General features: G+C 37.6%; 1 protein-coding gene across 3 annotated transcripts in view; it reads left to right on the top strand.

The window, feature by feature from the left end:
* The window catches only part of ARHGAP24 (Rho GTPase activating protein 24), a 511224-nt gene extending 493226 nt beyond the window's left edge, over positions 1-17998 (top strand). For all 3 annotated transcript variants that reach the window (XM_004285424.3, XM_004285427.3, XM_004285425.3), the window contains 2 exons: positions 11373-12447; positions 17262-17998. In XM_004285424.3, the coding sequence (XP_004285472.1) occupies positions 11373-12447; positions 17262-17505 (1319 nt within the window). In that variant the 3' untranslated portion in view covers positions 17506-17998. The remainder of the gene's footprint in view (positions 1-11372; positions 12448-17261) is intronic.
* The last annotated feature ends 4497 nt before the right edge of the window (positions 17999-22495 follow it).

The following is a 22495-nucleotide window of genomic DNA, read 5'->3' as shown; positions in this document are numbered from 1 at the left end:
TCTTACCTGTGGCCATCAGTAGTACTGTTGATGTGCAGGTCTTGCTGAGCTGAAAGAGTAAGGTTAGAAGATGGAAAACTCATTAAGCAGCAGAAAAGAGAGAACTAGACATAGAGATTGTTCAGAGATCTGCAGAGGGTATTCCTCAAGTCTTTGCCTAAGAATTGATTTATGCTTGCACTAGAGGACTCTACACTGCTTTCTGGGAGAGAGTACCAGAAATCAGTACTCTGAGCCATTCCTGGGCCTTACACCAAGCTTGAAATAATTGTGTTTCCCACAACCAGAGTAGAAAACCCTGACATTGAGACATTGTATCGAGACCTCAGAAAGGTATTACCTTGGTGATAATGTTAAAAGTTACAGTCTCTATATAAAGTTTTTAAAAGAAATCCCAATGATTCAATAGAGATTTGGGGAAGAAAAGGAGGAATAGTTGGAGCGCAAAGGATTTTTAGGGCCATGAAACATTGTTCTATATGATACTGTAATGGTGGATACATGATATTATGCATTTGTCAAAACCCAGATCTCACAAAGAGTGATTTCTAATATAAACTGTGGACTTTAGTTAATAATAATAATAATGTGTCAATATCGGTTCATCAATGGAATCTAAAACTGTTAAAAACCTAAAACTGCTCTAAAGGTTTCACATTAGAAACTATGCAATTCAAAAGGACATGGATCGGGCTTCCCTGGTGGCGCAGTGGTTGAGAGTCCACCTGCCAATGCAGGGGACATGGGTTCGTGCCCCGGTCTGGGAAGATCCCACATGCCGCAGAGCGGCTGGGCCCGTGAGCCATGGCCGCTGAGCCTGCGCGTCCAGAGCCTGTGCTCCGTAATGGGAGAGGCCACAACAGTGAGAGGCCCGCGTACCGCCAAAAAAAAAAAAAAAAAAAAGGACATGGATCAAAATAAATCCTATAAATGTAAAAAACTCCAACTTATCTTCAAACCCCTAACTGTATAGCAAAAAAAGTCCAACAGAATTTAAAGATATTTTTTCCAAATTAAAGCAGTGTGCTAAAAAAGAAAACATATGTTCCCCTAAGACTTATAGTCAATGTTTATGTCAACTTTATCCATAATATCTCCAATCTGAAGACTGATCAATTGTCCTTCAATTACTGAATAGATGAACAAATTTTGATACATCCATGAAATGGAATTCTACTCAGCAATAAAAAGAATGAACTACTGATACATGGATAACAATATGGATAAATGACAAAAGCATTATGCTAAGTGAATAATGCCTAGACACAAAAGACTTCATACTGTATAATTGCATTTATATGAAATTCTAGAAAAGAAAAAACTGTAGTGACAGAAAGCAAATCAGTGGTTGCCATGGATAGTGGATTGGCTACAAAGGGGCACAAGGGAATTATCTATATAATGATTAGGTGGTGATTAAAGGACTGTCATTTGTCCAAATTTATCATATACCTCACAGATATCTTGTACATGTGCAAAATGAGACATGTACAAGGTAATGTATTGCAAAAAATACAACCTGAATCTACATTTCAATAGAATGTTGCCATACATATGTATTTTAAAGTGCCTAGGTACCTTCAAAGGAAAATTGAATTCTTATCCAGTTCTTATGAAAAAAGTGTCCCATAATATGGTATTTAAGTTCAACCTGTATAAAATTATATGAGCCTGGGGAATTGTTGGAACATGTAGTCCAGTGGGACTCCCAAATCTGCTTGGACTCTTCAGAATGGACAGGTGATTATAACCACTCTGACCTCATTTATTTCGGCTTCATATTTCTTATTAGCATTCTAAGGAAGAGAATGACAGAGAGGGGAGAATAAAAAGGAAAAAAAGGTAGTGCATATAATGACACATACATCATTATTACTACCAGGCTAGTCTGTCCTAAATGGCTATAAAAATTGAAAGGAAGTCACTTTGCAAGAAATGATTGCCATTTACTATTCTGGAAACTAGATGAAAGCAAAGCCTTCCAAGGTAATAGAAATATATTTCTAAATCTCTAGGGATCTGACACTCACTCTATAATCGTGGCAGGTATACACTGGCATAGTTCTTCACATATTTCATCATGGAGACCTTGAGGATATCTCTCTTCAATTAATTAAATGCCTCACACATTTCACAACTGTGATAAAAAGCAGTGATGTTTCTAAATTGCTACATAATTGATATGACAATCCAGTTTTCTACAAGCCAGTCTTAAAAATATTAAATCCAGTTATCATCCATAAGTCGGTCTTAAAAATATTAAAAGTATTTGCAAAAATGTGAACAGTGTACCTCTTCTCCTTACTTCGATTGTTTTTAAAAAAATAAATACATTGTTTTTATTAATATGTAAAAAAAAAAAAAGCAGTGATGTTTCACATGTTAATATTCCAGTGATGGGGAAAGCTCAGAAGTTACTAAAAGAGAAAAGATAGATATAGAATACCATTAATTTCATTCAGTCTTTTTTCTTCCATAACTCCATCATAATTGATGATTCAGTAGATAGTTGTCTTTTATTTAGTTTCTTATTAGAACAACACCGAGTTTACTTATTATTACAACAGTTTTAAATCCAGCAGCTGTTCTAATTTCATTCTTTTACATGTAGCTGTCCAGTTATCCCAGCACCACTTATTGAAGAGGTTGTCTCTTTCTCCATTGTTTATTCTTGGCTCCTTTGTCATAAATTAGGTGACAATGTGTGTGTGTGAGTTTATCTCTAGGCTTTCTATCCCGTACCATTGATCTATATTTCTGTTTTTATACAGATACCAAACTATACCGTAGTATAGTTTGAAGTCAGGTAGCCTGATTCCTCCAGCTCCATTTTTCTTTTTCAAGATTGCTTTGGCTATTCGGGGCCTTTTATGTTTCCATACAAATTGTAAAATTTTTTGTTCTAATTCTGTGAACAAGGCCAGTGGTAGTTTGATAGGGATTGGATTGAATCTCTAGATTGCTTTAGGTAGTATAATCATTTTCACAATGTTGATTCTTCCAATCCAAGAACATGGCATATCTCTCCATCTGTTTGTATCATCTTTAATTTCTTTCATCAGTGTCTTATAGTTTTCTGCATACAGGTCTTTTGTCTCCTTAGGTAGGTTTATTCCTAGCTATTTTATTCTTTTTGTTGCAGTCGTAAATGGGAGTGTTTCCTTAATTTCTCTTTCAGATTTTTCATCATTAGTATATAGGAATGACAGAGATTTCTGTGCATTAATTTTGTATCCTGCTACTTTACCAAATTCATTGATTAGCTCTAGCAGTTTTCTGGTAGCATCTTTAGGATTCTCTATGTATAGTATCATGTCATCTGCAAACAGTGACAGCTTTACTTCTTCTTTTCCGATTTGGATTCCTTTTATTTCTTGTTCTTCTCTGATTGTTGTGGTTAAAACTTCCAAAACTAGGTTGAATAATAGTGGTGAGAGTGGACAACCTTGTCCACTTGGCTGATCTTAGTGGAAATGGTTTCAGTTTTTTACCATTGACAACGATGTTGGCTGTGGGTTTGTCATATATGGCCTTTATTATGTTGAGGAAAATTTCCTCTATGCCTACTTTCTGGAGGCTTTTTATCATAAATGGGTGTTGAATTTTGTCGAAAGCTTTCTCTGCATCTATTGAGATGATCATATGGTTTTTCTCCTTCAATTTGTTAATATGGTATATCACATTGATTGATTTGTGTATATTGAAGAATCCTTGCATTCCTGGGATAAACCCCACTTGATAATGGTGTATGATCCTTTTAATGTGCTGTTGGATTCTGTTTGCTAGTATTTTGTTGAGGATTTTTGCATCTATGTTCATCAGTGATATTGGCCTGTAGTTTTCTTTCTTTGTGACATCATTGTCTGGTTTTGGTATCAGGGTGATGGTGGCCTCATAGAATGAGTTTGGGAGTGTTCCTCCCTCTGCTATATTTTGTAAGAGTTTGAGAAAGATAGGTGTTAACTCTTCTCTAAATGTTTGATAGAATTTGCCTGTGAAGCCCTCTGGTCCTGGGCTTTTGTTTGTTGGAAGATTTTTAATCACAGTTTCAATTTCAGGGCTTGTGATTGGTCTGTTCAGATTTTCTATTTCTTCCTGGTTCAGTCTCAGCAGGTTGTGCATTTCTAAGAATTTGTCAATTTCTTCCAAGTTATCCATTTTATTGGTATAGAGTTGCTTGTAGTAATCTCTCATGATCCTTTGTACTTCTGCAGTGTCAGTTGTTACTTCTCCACTTTCATTTCTAATTCTGTTGATTTGAGTCTTCTCCCATTTATTCTTGATGAGTCTGGCTAATGGTTAATCAATTTTGTTTATCTTCTCAAAGAACCAGCTTTTAGTTTTATTGATCTTTGCTATTGTCTCCTTCATTTCTTTTTCATTTATTTCTGATCTGATTTTTATGATTTCTTTCCTTCTGCTATCTTTGGGGTTTTTTTTGTTCTTCTTCCTCTAATTGCTTTAGGTGCAAGGTTAGGTTGTTTATTTGAGATGTTTCCTGTTTCTTAAGGTAGGATTGTATTGCTATAAACTTCCCTCTTATAACTGCCTTTGCTGCATCCCATAGGTTTTCAGTTGTCGTGTCTCCATTGTCATTTGTTTCTAGGTATTTTTTGATTTCCTCTTTGATTTCTTCAGTGATGTCTTGGTTATTAAGTAGTGTATTGTTTAGCCTCCATGTGTTTGTATTTTTTACAGATTTTTTCCTGTAATTGATATCTACTCTCATAGAATTGTGGTCGGAAAAGATACTTGATACGATTTCAATTTTCTTAAATTTACCAAGGTTTGATTTGTGAACCAAGATATGATCTGTCCTGGAGAATGTTCCATGAGCACTTGAGAAGAAAGTTTATTCTGTTGTTTTTGGATGGAATGTCCTATAAATATCAATTAAGTCCATCTGGTTTAATGTATCATTTAAAGCTTGTGTTTCCTTATTTATTTTCATTTTGGATGATCTGTCCATTGGTTAAAGTGGGGTGTTAATGTCCCCTACTATGATTGTGTTACTGTCGATTTCCTCTTTTATGGCTGTTAGTATTTGCCTTATGTATTGAGGTGCTCCTCTGTTGGGTGCATATATATTTACAATTGTTATATCTTCTTCTTGCATTGATCCCTTGATCATTATGTAGTGTCCTTCTTTGTCTCTTGTAATATCTTTGTTTTAAAGTCCATCTTGTCTCATATGAGAATTGCTACTCCAGCTTTCTTTTGATTTCCATTTGCATGGAATATCTCTTTCCATCCCCTCACTTTCAGTCTGTATGTGTCTATAGGTCTGAAGTGGTCTCTTGTAGACAGCATATACACAGGTCTTTTTTTGTATCCATTCAGCCAGTCTATGTCTTTTGGTTGGGGCATTTAATCCATTTACATTTAAGGTAATTATCAATATATATGTTCCTATTACCATTTTCTTAATTGTTTTGTGTTTGTTATTGTAGTTCTTTTCCTTCTCTTGTGTTTCCTGCCTAGAGAAGTTCCTTTAGCATTTGTTGTAAAGCTGGTTTGGTGGTGCTGAATTCCCTTTTATTTCTTTTTCTTCTCTGATTGCCATGGCCAGGACTTCCAAATCTATGTTGAATAAGAGGGGTGAGAGTGGACATCCTTGTCTTGTTGATGATCTTAGTGGAAATGCTTTCAGTTTTTCACCATTGAGTATTTGCTGTGGGTTTGTCATATACGGCTTTTATTATGTTGAGGTAGGTTCCCTCTATGCTCGTTTTCTGTAGAGTCTGTTTTTTAAACATCTTTATTGGAGTATAATTGCTTTAAAATGTTGTGTTAGTTTCTGCTGTATAACAAAGTGAATCAGCTATATGTATACATATATCCCCATATCCTGTCCCTCTTGTGTCTTCCTCTCACCCTCCCTATCCCACCCCTCTTTGTGGTCGCAAAGCATCAAATTGACCTCCCTGTGCCTTTGGGTGTTGAATTTTGTCAATATATTTTTCTTCATCTATTGAAATGATCATATGGTTTTTATTTCCTAATTTGTTAATATGGTATATCACATTGATTGCTTTGCATATATTGAAGAATCCTTGCATTCCTGGTGTAAATTCCACTTGATCATGGTGTATGATCCTTTTAATTTGTTGTTGGATTCTGTTTGCTAGTTTTTTGTTGAGGATTTTTGCATCTATGTTCATCAGTTATATTGGTCTGTAATTTTCTGTTTTTGTGATATCTAACATGATACATAAAAATAAGCTCCAAATGGATTACAGACCTAAATTTAAGACCAGACATTATAACACTCTTAGAGGAAAACATAAGAAAAGCACTCTTTGAAATAAACCACAGCAAGATCGTTTTTGACCCACTTCCTAGAGTAATGAAAATAAAAATAAACAAATAGGACCTAATTAAACTTAAAAGTTTTAGCACAGCAAAGAAAACCATAAACAAGATGAAAATATAACCCTCAGAATGGGAGAAAATATTTGCAAATGAAGCGATGGACAAAGGATTAATCTCCAAAATATACAAACAGTTCATGGAGCTCAATATCAGAAAAACAAAGAACCCAATTAAAAAGGGGGCAGAAGACCTAAATAGACATTTCACCAAAGAAGACATGCAGATGGCCAAGAGGCACATGAAAAGATGCTCAACATCACTAATTATTAGTGATGCAAATAATTATTAGTGCAGCAAATAAAAACTACCATGAGGTATCACCTCACACCGGTCAGAATGGCCATCATCCAAAAATCTACAAACAATAAATGCTGGAGAGGGTGTGGAGAAAAGGGAACCCTTTTGCACTGTTGGTGGGAATGTAAATTGATAGAGCCACTATGGAGAACAGTACGGAAGTTCCTTAAAAAACTAAAAAGAGAGCTACCATGTGACCCATCAATCCCACTACTGAGCATATACTGTGAGAAAACCATAATTCAAAAGGTCACATGTACCCCAGTGTTCACTGCAGCACTATTTACAATAGCCAGGACATGGAAACAACCTAAATGTCCAACAGTAGATGAAAGGAAAAAGAAAATGTGGTACATATAAACAATGGAATATTACTCAGCCATAAAAAGGGACGAAATTAGGTCATTTGTAGAGATGTGGATGGACCTAGAGTCTGTCATACAGAGTGAAGTAAGCCAGAAAGAGAAAAACAAATATTGTATGTTAACGTATATATGTGGAATCTAGAAAAATGGTACAGATGAACCTATTTGTAGGGCAGGAATAGAGACGCAGACATAGAGAATGGACATATGGACACAGGGCGGGGGGAAGGGAGGGTGCGACGAATTGGGAGTTTAGGTTTGAGATAAATACACTACGTAAAATAGATAGCTAGCAGGAACCTGCTGTATAACACAGGGAGCTCAGTTCGGCGCTCCATGATGACCTAGATGGGTGGGATGGTGGGGGTGGCGGGGAGGTCCAAGAGGGAGGGTATACGTATAGCTGATTCACTTCATTGTACAGCAGAAACTAACAACATTGTAAAGCAATTTTACTCCAATAATAAATAAGTAAATAAATAAACCCAGCAGCTGAAATATAGTTGGACAAGTACATGATTTGCAGTGAGAAGATGAAGAAGCATCATATTTCAGCCTGGTCACTTATCATCTGTGTGTCCCTGGGCAGAACTGTAACCTCTCTGAACCTCAATTTTCTCATCTGAAAAATGTTAAGTCCTATCTCACAGCCTTCTGAGAAAATTTAGAAGATGTAAGTGAAACATTTCCACCTAACACAGTTTCACAAACTCTAACACACACAGGAATAATCTGGGAATATTGCTGAAATTCTGATTCAGAAGGTCTGTCTGTGGTGGGTCCTCTATGCTCTGCTATTGCTACTATTTTGTTATCGTTGGTGTCATCTGGGGGCTGGTTAGAAATGTAAAATCTCATGCCCCACTCAGTATTTACATTTTAACAGAATCTCCAGATAATTTGTATGAACATTAATGTTTGAGCAGCACTGGCCAGCATCAGACCTAACAAACTGCAGATTCCTAATCTAAATATGTTAGAAGTTTTGAATCATTACAGAAGTGTGAAGGATATAGATGAATATAACACATATTTTCCTATTCAGAATTTGACTATAAATTATATTCAGAGCCAAATCTTGCCCAGGTGTTGCTTTAAGCTAATGAGTGGCCTCATACCAAGTCAAGCTTCTACTCTCTGACAGCTACTAGAAGCTATTTCAGTAGATATCTTCATTGTCAAAAGCACTTATCATTTTCTTCACCAAATTTATTTAAGTATTTTAAATAATATTACCTTTACTAACTAAAATTTGTTTCCCTGTATTTATTTATCAGAGACTACTCTTAGGAGCTTTTATCAACACGGTAAAAGAAACACAGTTAACACACCACATTAATATAGTTCAAGCCAAAGCAAAGATGATTAATGCTTTCATGAGCCTACACTGCTTTATTGTGGGTATATGAATAAAATTATTAAAAAGATTCTTAGGGGGTTGGGACACCTAAAGTTGTGAAACTAATTTAGAAGCCTAGTTAGTGGTGGTGGCCTATTTTAAGGGGTGGGAGCAGCCCAGCATGTAAGTCAGTGAGGAATATGTGAAAATATATTTTGAGATTTCAGCTAATATGCCATAAAACCTGATAAATCCACCAATTTTTAGAAAGAATATTACTGCTTTTTATGATAGATTAGCCTTTCTATCCACTGTTGTCTGAGTTATTTTTACTGTCTGAAACTTGTAAGCTATTGATTTCTAATCATACTTTACAGTGAATAATATAAATATAAGGATCAAATGAGAACCTTAGCATTTTCATTTGTGTAAGAGAATTATTTTCTTTCTTGAAGGTCTTCTCTTTGTTTAAAATGCCCTGAAGTGTTGATATTTCTTTAGAGCAGATTTGCTATTGGCAAACTCTCTGTTTTTGTTTAGCTAGGAATGTTTTATTTGTCCCTCATTTTTGAAACATAGGTTTGCTGGATAATATAATTCTGGCAATGAGAATGATGAAAAATCAGCTGATAATCTTATTGAGAATCCATTATACATGAGTTGGTTATCTCTTGCTGTTCTCAAGGTTCTCTTTAAGACAGTTTGACTATGATGGATCTAGGTCTGGATCCTTTTGCATTTAGCTTGCTTGGAATTTGATGAGCTTCTTGAATGTGTAGACTCATATTTTTCATCAAATTTCTTCAAATTCCAGCAACTCTTTCTTCAAATATTCTTTCTGCTCATTTCTCTTTCTACTCTCCTCCTGGGATACCATTACGCCTATGCTGGTATGCTTGATGGTGTCCCACAGGTCTCTGAAGCTCTGCTCATTTGTCTTTATTCCTCTTCCTTCTGTTCCTCAGACTGGGTAACCACAGTTGTCTTCAGGTATGCTGATTCTTTCTTCTGCCTGCTCAAGTCTGCTGTTGATCCCCTCTACTGATTCTTTTCATTTCAGTTATTGTACCTTTCAACTCCAGAATATCTATTTGATTCTTTTCTACACTTTCAAGCTCTTTATTGATATTTGGCGAAACATTATTCTCACTTTCCTTTGGTTCCTTCATTTATTAGAAAACATTTAAAATAGCAAATTTAAAGTCTTTGACCAGTGAGGACAGTGTCTGGGTTTCCTCAGAGTCTGTTTTTTTTTTTCTTTTTTTTCCTTGTATATGGGCCATGCTTTGTTTATTTTTTGCATGTAGCATTATTTTTTTGAAAACTGCATGTTTTTTAAATAATATAATAATATGGGAACTCTGGATATCAGATTCTTACCCTCCCTTTGTTGTTTTTGCTGTTTGTTGTTTGGTTTTTTAGTGAGTTTTCTGAAATAATTCTCTAAAGTCTATATTATTCGTCATCCGTGGCCACTGAAGTCTCTGCTTGGCTTACTTAGTTGTCAGCTAAGGATTGAACAAAGATTAAAAGACTAGAGCTAATAAGTTTCCCAGTCTTTACCAAGACACTCTGTGTTCATGTTGGGGCAAACTTTCAACACTCAGCCAGGAAGGTTACAACTCTGCTTTAGCATTCAGATCCTTTTTGTGCAGAGCCTCAAGATCAGTCAGAGGTGAGAGCTTGGGGACTTCTCAGTTCTTTCCTGAGCATGCATATAGCCCTAGGCATGCACAGAACCCTAAGCATGCATGTAATCTTCTAAATTCTCAGGAATAAAGCAGAGCTTTTCAACACCTCCTTTGGAAGTCTCTTTCCTCAGATTTTCCTTCGAAGCTTTTTGTTTAGCCTATTGTTTGTCTTCAACTGTTATCCACTTGCTTCAGGCAAACATGATTTTAAATGAAAGAGCCCCTAATTGTTTTTGACAAATGGCCTTGAGAAAATGTTGCTCACCCTGGTCAAATTCTTATTTAGATAAAATGAAGACAAGCCTCTTGAGTGGCGTCTTCCAGGGAACCACCAAACAAGTAAAATAATGACAATTCTTTGGGAATGGGACTTTGAAGGATTTCCATCCCTGCTTTTCCCATTCCAGTGGCTGCCAGACTGCTGGTTCCCACTGTGATTGTGGGCTGTTGGTTTTCAAGGCCACTGCAGAGAGGAGGATAGGAATAGGATGAGTTAAAATACCACAGTGCTTGCTGTTCTGTACCAAGATTCAATGATTTTTTTTTTAATAAACACTCTCCAGATTACAACAAGCCTTTAATTTCCAAAGTTCTGCAAATGATGATTCAGAATATTTTTGTCAGTTGCTTTTATGGAGGAGAGGATTCTTGTAGGTCTTTATTATACCATTTTGGCTAATGTCACTTAAAATGCCCTGAAGGTTTTGAATGCTGAGCAAAAGTTGTATGGAACTTCATTGTCTTGCTATATTATAAAGACAGACCATATATCCACTAGAGATTTTATAGGGTTCCACTTTGAGATGCCACTACAAATGTCTTGATAGTTTGAGGCAATTGTCTGATGAGAGATAACAGTGACTTCCTCAAAGAAAGGTTTTTCCTAATTAAATGTCAAACTTCCAAGAAATGTGTGACAATGAAGAGGCTGGTCTTTGGAACTAATTAATTCTGGGTTCAAGCCCTGCATTTTCTCCTTAATAGCTTTGGGATGCTGATCAAGTTATTTAACTTTCATAAGACAGTGATAGATAGAACAGTATCTATTCATAGATTTTTTTTTTAAATCCAACTACACTAACAAAAGTAAAGTGCTTGGTATAGTTCATGTTAAATGCTCAAGAAATTTTAGCAGTTAATATTGCTATAGATAATATTGCTATTATCATCATTAAGAATATAGTTTGGCACTGCTAATAATAATGCTGAATGTTCACCTGAACTCTTTAATAACTCTTTAAGAGTCACATTCAAAATAAGAAATAAAACTGTTTCACTCATACTATTTTGTTTTCTGTGCAATTCCAGGCACTGTGTTGGTCCAACAGTTGATGTCAATGATGATTAGCAAACACGATCGCCTCTTCCCCAAAGATGCAGAGTTGCAAAGCAAGCCCCAGGATGGAGTGAGCAACAACAACAATGACCTTCAGAAGAAAGCCACCATGGGTCAGCTACAAAACACGGAGAACAATAATACCAAGGACAGTCCTGGAAGACGGTGCTCTTGGGACAAGTCTGAGTCTCCCCAGAGAAGCAACATGGATAACGGATCCCCCACAGCTCTATCAGGCAGCAAAACCAACAGCCCAAGGAATAGCGTTCACAAACTGGATGTCTCTAGGAGCCCCCCTCTCATGGTCAAAAAGAATCCCGCCTTCAATAAGGGCAGTGGGATAGTCACCAATGGGTCCTTCAGCAGCAGTAATGCAGAAGGACTTGAGAAAGCCCAAACCACTCCCAATGGGAGCTTACAGGCCAGAAGGACCTCTTCCCTGAAGGGGTCTGGTACCAAAATGGGCACCCACAGTGTACAGAACGGAACGGTGCGGCTGGGCATTTTGAACACAGATACCCTCGGGAACCCCGTGAATGGTCGCAGCATGAGCTGGCTGCCCAATGGCTACGTGACCCTGAGGGATAACAAGCAGAAAGAGCAAGCTGGAGAGTCGGGCCAGCACAACAGACTCTCCACCTATGACAACGTCCACCAACAGTTCTCCGTGATGAGCCTTGACGACAAGCAGAGCATCGACAGTGCCACCTGGTCCACTTCCTCCTGTGAAATCTCCCTCCCTGAGAACTCCAACTCCTGCCGCTCCTCCACCACCACCTGCCCGGAACAAGACTTTTACGGTGGGAACTTTGAGGACCCCGTTTTGGATGGGCCCCCACAGGACGACCTTTCCCACCCCGGGGACTATGAAAACAAAAGTGACCGGAGGAGTGTGGGTGGTCGAAGTAGTCGTGCCACCAGCAGCAGCGACAACAGTGAGACCTTTGTTGGCCACACCAGCAATCACAGTGCACTGCATAGTTTAGTGTCCAGCCTGAAGCAGGAAATGACCAAACAGAAGATAGAGTATGAGTCCAGGATAAAGAGGTGAGGAAAATCTGGAGCCCCAAACTGCCAGAGAGGGTGTGATAGCCTCCTAATATGAGACAGGCTCACCCAGAGGGTAAATATGCTGACTCCAAAGTCAGAGACTGGGTAGCTTCACCATTTGTAAGCTGTGGGACTTTGGGAAAGCTCACTTCATCTCTGTGAATCTCAGCTCCCTAATGTGAACATTTTAAATTCTAGCAGTATCTACCACAAAAGCATGTAAGAAATCATTGCACATTGTCCCTGGCACAGAGCAGTTGCTCAGTAATACTATCTCTTGTCAATAAATGTGTGGATTTGTGTTCGAGGGCTGGGGAGAGGAGCGGAAGGGGATGAATGCAGAACAAGGAGTCTGTTCTCATAGGAAGAGGATGAAATGAGGATAAAGAGAAGTTGGAGAAATAAACAGATCTTTATTGTTCATTTTTTCCTTTGCTGAATGCTGGGAGAGTGTCTGTTCTCTCCCAAGCTCAGACCCAGACCCCAAGGATTCAGCAGTGGATGAAACAGACAAAAACTCAGCCCTCATGGAGCATGCTTCCATTCCACTGGAGGAGACAGATAAATAAGTAAAATAGATCTCATGCTAAGTAGAAGACTAAAGCAGGGAAGAGGGGTAAGAAGTGTTGGTGAGGGGTAATTCTAAGTGTAGGGCCTTATAGGAGGTTAAAGAGGCAGCTACGCAGATGCCTGGGAGGAGTGGAAATGCCGTGAGATGGAATAAGTGAGGAGCTCAGAGAGGTACCTTAGAGCTTTCAGGATCATCTTAAGTCTTTGGCTTTTACTCTGGGATTGGAATCCAGGGAGGTTTCTGAGAAAAGTGATGGCATGAAGTGTATTCATATGGACAATGGAAATTGTAGCCTAAGTGGGGAGCAAAACATATGAATTATAAGGAAGCAGTTGTGCTGAAACCTAATTGATAGCAGTTGACGTCTTCTCATAAGTTGACCGAGGTGGCGATGGCTTAGCAACTTCAGAGAAGCAACCTGGGCAAGACATGGGCTATTGGCTGAGCATCCTGTGTTGACAGTACCCCTGACTGCCAGATGCTCCATCATCTTGAAAGGCAGGAATACAGAGAATGGAGCCCAGGATTCACAAATACAACCTTGTGCTGGAAACCTGAACATCAGCACACCCCGTGATTTCACCAAGGTCACAAAATTACAAAACTGATTGTTTTTATGTTCTCCTTTCAGTGTAGTATAAGGGAAGGACACTGCACTCTCAAGAGAAGGCCTGAGGCTCAGTTTAGCCTGAAGTAGCCCCTCTAGTGGCCTCAGTCCCAGTCCCAGACTGTGCCTTAGTAGACCCCTTCTTGTTTAGGGTCCTCATAGTTTGTGAACCTCAGTCTTTGTCCTGCTTCAAATGCTTCCATGGCTCCAAACCCCACGTGGTTTCATTTTTATATATAAAGTTGACCTTAATGTATTTTAATGTTTCCCATCCATTTATCAATTATCAAGCAAAAAGATGTATTTTTAAGAGCTATGGTAAAGTAAATATTAAAAAAATACTTCTCATATGTTAGATTGAAAAAATTACTTTCTTGGAAACAGAAACTTGGTTTGAATTTTCCTATATAATGCTAAGTGACAGGAGGTTTAAATAAGAAGAAAAATGGAGTCATCATCTTATAAGGCTACTCTTCATTCTGAATGTAGTTTTTGGAACCACTGGCTACCAAATCTCTGAATTGCTGCCAAGGCATGATGATAAATTAGCACTTAGCACTGAGAAGCAAGAGATAACACTTGAAACTTACCTTAGGATAGGAATACATTATTCTGAATGGTTGCAGATGTACAGGTTCATTTATGAGAACATTGATGCTACATTTATGTTCTGAGTCTATGGTGCATTTTAGAGACATTGGTAAAATAATAGAAGCTTCCAACAGAATGTCATTCATTGGCCTCTTTCACTGTAGCATTTTTACCCATGTGACAGGCAAAGGGAGAGGTCCATGATAAAGTAGGGCAAAGGAGCTGCCACATGACCAAGCCACAGAAATATAAGAAGTAACTGTTCTAGTTAATTCTTGATCATTCCTGTTTAGAATTATACATTTGTCTTTCAATTCCTTTTTAACTCTACCCTACAAGTATTAAGGATAGATAGATGATAGATGATAGATAGATAGATAGAGACAGATAGATAATAGATACGTACATATATACACACATACATACATACATCCCTAGATAGATAGAAAGATGATAGAGAAATAGATACTATACTTTATCTATCATTGATATGTAATATTTTTAGTTTTTAAACATGTGAGTTTGATGTTATTCCCTCCCCCCTCACCTTCTCCCTTTATCGTATTGTGGTCAGAAAAATTCATTTGTATGATATCAATTATTTGGTCTTGTAAGAAGTATTTATTAACTTATTATTGGTTTGGGATTGTATATATGACCAATAGATCAAATCTGTTAATCAAGCTGTTCAAATCTTCTACATTTCTCCTAATTTTCATCAGATAGAGCTATAATTTCTAAGAAAGTTATCTTAAAATTTCCTAAATTTTGTGGATTTATCTATCTTTATAATTTTGTTATATTTTATATTGAATAACTTGAAACTATACAGCTAGATGAATAAAAGTTCAGAATTGTTTATATCTCCCTGATGAATTGATCCTTTTATCATAAAGTAATGGTAATAATGCTTTTTGCCCAAAAATATTTCTTCTCATATTAATATTGCTATATAATTTTTATTTTGATTAATAACGTTCTGCTATATATTTCCATTAACTTTCGAACTTTATGTTTCATTATTTGAAGACATTTTTTTTTCAATTCTGGAGTATTTTTATCCATCACCATTTTTGTTTATTTCATCTCCCCATTTTCTCAATTTTCTGTCTCTCCAACCCTTATTAAAGTATGTTGGCCCTTCTTAATCCATTCTCCATCTCTGTTAGCTTCTCTTTCTTATATTACATTTTCATCTTTTTTCATTACGTGAGGAATTCTGGGTAATTTTTCCTCAGAGCTGTTTTCTCATTTATTTATTTTCTCTTCTGATTAATTCTGTCACCACTCAGCCCATGAGTAGAGTTTTTGTATTCTCTTTGTCATAAAGAAAATTGATGTTCCAAGCTCTCAGTTGAATCACTTTCAGCCTTCTGCCTCTTTTATACTGGAGATCTCCTCCTCCCCATGAGCAAAATAAAAACCTAGTCACAGCTTCCAGGGCTTCTATCCAGGAACAATACCCCTCATGTGCTTCCATTTACTGTTCTAAATTTGAGTTTCTTCCTTGGTTCTGATAACCTCAAGATGCTCTTTTATTTCTTTTAACCTTGCTATGTATTTAAAAAATATTTTTCTTATATATTTTTCCAGCATTGATCTGTGCTTACAGTGGGAGGGGTTTCTTCTGTTTTCAACCCAGTCTAGATTCTTCGAAGTTTCATATGAGTGCCTGTTATGTAAAATGCATTAGTATATTTTTTAAAAGGTGTCTTCCTTGGTATTTAAGCTTGAGTTTCTTCCAGCTTTTTTAGTTCTAAAATAAATAGCTTTAGAAAGAAAAGAGAATGTATCGTAAAATAATTCTGGGTGACAACCAGCACACTACCAAGTTTTTATGTAAAAAATGTGATCATTTGGTCAAAATGGCCTTCTAAACTGATTATAGAATGTGACTTTTTAAAAAATTCTAGTTTCTTACAAAGGGAGAGCAGATTCATCTTTAAGTGTTCTTATGATTATCTGGATGAAATATCAACATATGGGACTCATTATTTCAAAACAGAAAAATAATTGAGATTTTAATTTGAAAATTATTAAAATAATCAGATTTCTGAGAGCTACCTGTGCATTAGCCTTTCATATTTCAATAGTATGTCAAATTCAAACATACTCCTGGGACTTTAGCTCAGAATAGGAGAAATTAAAATGTCAGCCATTACCAAAACACATCATCTAATAATCAAGTGCTTACTATTCCTCCTTGAACAACAGCAATAATAAATTATGTTTTGGAACTTAGTGATTATTGGGAAAACTCTGTTTATAGGAAATTATCTAAAATTATACAGTTATCCAAAAGAATGTAGCTATCAACCTATAAAAATATAACTCTAGAGATCTTAAGATATATTAACTTGGAAGGCAGTGAGAATTTTAGATAGTAGGCTACTTAGGTGGACTCCATTGTCACAGAATGTCAGATGAATTACTTATTCAATACATGTAATCTCTACCTCTCTTGTTACTTACTATACGGTGACTGCTGTTAATACCACTTTTATATGATGGGACTCTATATGTCCCAGAGAAGCCCATTCTTAGCAGTTGACTTAACCTTTCTAACAAAGACATTTTCACTATCATTCTTTTTCCTTTGATAGAAAGCAAAAATAATTGTCCTTTTTTTCTTCCAACTTTATCAGACTCCCTCCCCCTTTCTTTTAGTAAAGCCAGATTTACGTAATGATTCAGGAAGCTTTGTGGTTTAGGTGGCCTCCTACTTCTGCCATTCTGTGCTCCATGACATTGGTCTCTGACTTCTTTTTGCCAAAATTCATTAATTCACTATCAAATGACAATGAAGTGCATTCAAGAGAGGTCTGGGGGTCTCAACAAAATGATAGTAAATCATGTTAGGAATCACTAAAAAAAAGAATATATATACACCTTTTAATCCATGGACCTTGCTTCATTGATTTGAAAGGCTCAATCTAATTTCCTAAACATTGCAGAGACAGTTTAGGAAATATTTTTTAGCCCTTTTGAATTTCAAATTAATAAAATTGCTTTATGTCTTATTCCTTCCCCCACCCTTTGTAGCTTAGAACAGCGAAACATGTCTTTGGAAACAGAAATGATGAGCCTCCACGATGAACTGGATCAAGAAAGGAAAAAGTTCACAATGATAGAAATCAAAATGCGAAATGCCGAGCGAGCAAAAGAAGATGCAGAGAAGAGAAATGACATGCTTCAGAAAGAAATGGAGCAGTTTTTTTCCACATTTGGGGAGCTGACAGTGGAACCCAGGAGAACCGAGAGAGGAAACACGATATGGATCCAGTGAGGCTGATTTCTCCCACTGTCTCCAGTGGCTCTGGGGAAGACTCTGGGGGTTCTGGTGGGAATATTATATAGGATCAGGTGGCTGGTCACCTGGCTGTACAGAGTTCTAACTGGGGAAGACATATCATTTACAGACATTGCCCATTCATATCTGCAATGTGTACCAAAGTTGTATCATGCCCCATAATGCTACTGTCAAGTGTTACAACTGGATATGTGTATATAGAGTAGTTTTTAAAAAGTAAACTAAAAATGAGAAACATATCTCAATAATTATTTTATTGCAAGTCTTGTATTTAAAATGTTAAATCAGTATGTCATTGCAGTTTAGCTTGCTTTCAAGCTTCACCCCTTGCACTTAAGCTATTTTTGGCATTGTGTTATCATCAGCTTATTTTATAGATCAATATTTTTATTTCCCCTTTTGTTGAGGAAATGAAAATAAGCAGATATATAAATATATATAAGATGAGTTATTAAAATCAAAAAGAATACTTTGTGGCTGTGCTGTTTGTGCCAATGGACCTTGCCATGACCAAAAAGAGAAATGTAAATAATTTTATAAATTACGGTAGAATCACCAGGAACCTTTGAATTGCTCTGTAAATTCTGCCCTTGACACTGCTCAGTTTTCTTGGTGAGATGCTTTGACACAGGAGATTTTGGACCATGTAAAAAAGTCCCCTTCTCAAGCCCCCTGGTCTGCCTTGCCCATTCCACAGATGTATGTCTCCTATGCAGGATGCACCTTAGACGGAAAGCATGTTTTTTTTAAAAAAGAGCATTTAAGCAGTCATGCCTTGAATTACTCTGTCCTTCTACTGGATGGTTATGAGGGAGATTCTTCCTGCCATTGGGAAGTTGAAGAACAATGCTGGCTAACCAGTGCCTACATTGAGCACGTGTCCTCTACTCCAACCCCGGCCCCCACCTCCCCACCCACAACGCAAACAGTGAAATAGTATTACCGTGTCTCTCTCAGTTAAACTGCTAGAGTGTGTGCCATATATTCTGCTTTCACTCAGTCCGGCTGCTCTGTTGTCATCTAGGATTCTTTCAGCACAACAGAGGGTAAAGGCAGTTTGCAGCAAGAGGGAACTGATGCAGGGGAAGGGGGCCAGAAGGAGGAGGAGACAAGATTGGAAGAAACTATTTTGCTTCTAATTTGTACAGTATTCTCCCCTGTCAAAAACATTTATTCACAATAAATTTAAAATGTGAATCTTTAAAGGTCCAGTTTTGATAAATTTGTGAACATCAGTAATGATAACTTTCTGGAGAAGCCCAGGGCTTCTAATTTCATCTTTTCTCAGATAATCTGCCAGAGACTGAGAAAAATTCACAGTTCGATGAGGCAATGATCGAAATAAATCTTTGTCACGCTAGAACAGAAAGTCACAAAAGGTAAAATTGGAAATAAATACTACTGGAGTTTATGGGATTCATGTTGTTTGAAGGTTCTATGTTTGTATTTATTTTCAAGGGGACAGTAGACTTTACAGAGTTCATTCTTGTCACTGTGCTGCTTTTGTTTATATCCTTACACAGAGCAAGCTTACGTGGTCCTTTGGTATCAACCACTGTCTATGTAGCAATACCTTCTTTATCTTTAGTTCCCTTTTCTCTCTCTTTCCAATTCTTTAACAAGATACTCCCACCTGGGTATCCTAAAGGAAATTCAAGCTCAAAATGTGTAAAAATGATCTCAATAGCTCTCTCTACCTTTTCATCTTTTCCCAGTCCCTGTCTTTGTTGACAAAAACCTCAGACTCATCCAGGGAGCTGTATGATACAATAGTAAAAATCAAAGGCTATGCAGTCAAACTGCCTGTGTTCACATTTTCTCCAATTTGCCAGCTGTTGCTGAATTTTCTATGCATCCTTTTTTACATCTGTAGAATGGGAATAATAAAAGTACTGCTCTCACAGATTTGTTAAGTGGTTTCAATGAGGTAGCTTGTATTAGGCTGAGAACGGCACCTAGTATACAGGATGGACTCCATAAATGTTAACTCTGATTTTTCTCTACTCTGCCCTCTTCTTCACTTTTAAATTCACTCACCAAGTACTGTTTAGTCCACCCATCCTCACCTTTTTCATCTGCTCTCTTTGATCAGTTTCTCCCCATCTCTCAAAGAAAGCATCGCACCCAGCCGCTTGTGTTCCAATATCTCTCCTCCACTTTCATTTGCAGACTGCCCTTTCTAAGTCACTCTTCTGATCATATTGTAGCCTTGCTAATAACATTCAAATGCCCTTCACACAGTGTATATGACTCTAACCTGAGTTTCATTCTCATCTCCTGCCACTTCCCCCCACGCCTGCCATGCTATTTCATGCCTCTGGAACTTTCCACCTCCTATTATTGTGCCCATCTTGATTGCCTTCCTTCTATCTAGCACACTCCTACCATGTTTTGTTTTGTTTTGTTTGCCAAATCAAATGTCAGCTCCTCTATGGCGCTTCCTAGGATCTCAATGCAGAGTGAGTTACCTTTTGTGCTCCCAATTTGGGTATATCTCTTTTAGCCTTTCCCATGTCTGATTATTTTCTTCACCAAGTTAAGAAGCACCAAGGGGGGATGAACGATAATTGCAGGAAACTGAGAGCCAGACAGACTAAGATATGCATCTCAACATGCCTTAGGCAAGATATGCAAGGCAATGACAAGTCACTTAACCTCCCTGGACCTTTTTTCATCTGTAAAGTGGAGATAACTCCTACAAAGCAAGGATGTTGTAATACTTAAAGGTGATATGTACTGTGCTTATCTCAGTGCCTGCCTCTTAGCTCCATTGATAGCTGTATTGATAAATGGAGGCATGAGAATAATATCTCTTAAGGCATGAGAATAATATCTCATTGATCTTAAATCTCCCCACCTACAGCATTATTATGCCACAGAGTGCCAGCATGGAGAGTTAGCAGTAGATTTGGCCTTTGATTTATGAGGGATATTGTGATTAATTTTAACTATAAATCTCAGTGATGATGATCTCCAATCAATGGATACTATGAACAGCTTGTCCATCTGGGTTTCTACTGGTTCTTATATTAACTCTCCTGAAAGCCTAGAAAAAAATCAACTGCAAATTGACATAAGAATAAATTGGAAATAAGTAGGTAGTATCAAAGGTTCATTTGCCACATCCTGTATACACTTCTTTAAAACTCTTTAGGCAACTGCAATGATTCTTAAATTATGAGCTCAGGAGAAAAGATTTGCTTCCAAGTGTTGAGTCTATAGTATTGGTTTTACTCACCAAACTATATGGCTGGGTATCCTTTAGAGAACATTTAAAATAGAAGTGCCTAGGACATGAAGCCAACTGAAATGTAGATTTTACATGTAACTTTATTATGAACTGACGAAAAACTCCAAGTGGAATTTAAATAATGTCGTTCCTATTTATTCACAAGGTGAGGAGGGCTCCTTTTAAAAAAAGTAAGTTATTCCCAGGTAGGATAGTTTAAATCACTGATATATAATTATCTCCCCTTGGAAATTCAGGAGAGGATTAAAGACTGGGAAGCCAACCACAAACCCCAGTGTTCCTTACATTGCAGATCTGTGTTCTGCTTAGAGTAGCATCCTAGAAAAGAATATGCGTGAACTTTTGGATTCAGAGACCTGGATCAAAATCCCAACTCTGCCATTTATTAGATGCACAAACTTAAGAAAAATTACATAATGTTTGTAAGCCTAAATTTGCCTTTCCATCAAATAGGGATAATAATGGTGCCTCTTCCTCACTGAATTTTTTCGAGAAATGATTAAGTGAAATGATTAGCACAGTACCTGGAGTATAGTAAGTGCTCAATAAATAGTAGTTGTCAGCCCTCAGATTACTTCTTTTGAAAGGGTGCCGCAGCTTCTAGAGAACATAACAAGATTCTGGCCTCAGGAAACAGGCCGGCAATGAAACACTAGCATGCACAGCAGCAGAGGATATAATTGTGTCCCCTTCCCAAGTACTCTAATTTCATCTTTTCTCAGATAATCTGCCGGAGACGATGACAAGGAAGAGGCAACCCAAAGCATCCTTTCTATTCTGAGTTAATACAATTACACTTGTGATCTGGGAATAATGTCTAAAGAACCACCTGTAACTGTTTTGCATCAACTCTATCTATGTGGACACTGAGGAAGACATTGGGCATTAAAGGTATTGGGTAAAATACAATGAAAGTGCCTAAGAATATGGGCCACTGAACATACCTACACTTACATCAGCATCACTGTTAGCGAGTATTTATTGAAGGCCTCCATAAGCCAGGTCAGCACTGTCCTAGGTGCCCTGGGATACCTAGTTCACAATAATTACCACATGAGATGATGTACTGTGGACATAAGGGGTCACAGAGGTGAGGCTGGGCACGAGCCATGACTATGATGTAAGTCCTGAAGGATGAGTCGTAAGTTAGCAGACAGGGAGGCGGTTTGGGGCAGAGACCTCCCTGGAGCATGCACATGCAAAGGTGCCTGTGGTGCAGAGTCTAGGGAGTCTTTTTAATGATATAAAAAGACCTACCCAGCCTGTGCCATCGAGGTGGTCTTGTGTGTAACAACCTACCCGCACCCCGCGAGACCTGAAAACACACTTAGGACCCAGGCGCCTTCCACTCTTTTATTCCAAGAAAGCAGCCAGAGCTGGACACATTTTACCTTGTTTGAATTCATAAACTACAGGGAAATAGTGCTGGATTTGTGGCTCCCAAAGGTCTATTTCATTATTCTCTTTATAGTCTTCTTAACAGCACCAGTGGGGAATGAGTTGAACGTTAGCACTGCCTAGCTCAAGGGCCTCTTTTGCAAAGTGACTTGGAACACTAACAGTTCCCCAGGCAGCCGAGATTTACTGGACTTACTGTAGAGCTTCAAATAGAAAGTTTAGCTGATGAAAAGTGTGTTTTTTAACTCACAGCTTGTGAATCAGGTCCAGGGCTGAACAACACTCTTATTTCTGGACTACATGTAGCTGCTACCATTA

This window comes from Orcinus orca, chromosome 4, assembly GCF_937001465.1.
Source record: "Orcinus orca chromosome 4, mOrcOrc1.1, whole genome shotgun sequence".
Lineage (NCBI taxonomy): Eukaryota > Metazoa > Chordata > Mammalia > Artiodactyla > Delphinidae > Orcinus > Orcinus orca.
This window is presented reverse-complemented; position numbering and strand designations above follow the sequence as displayed.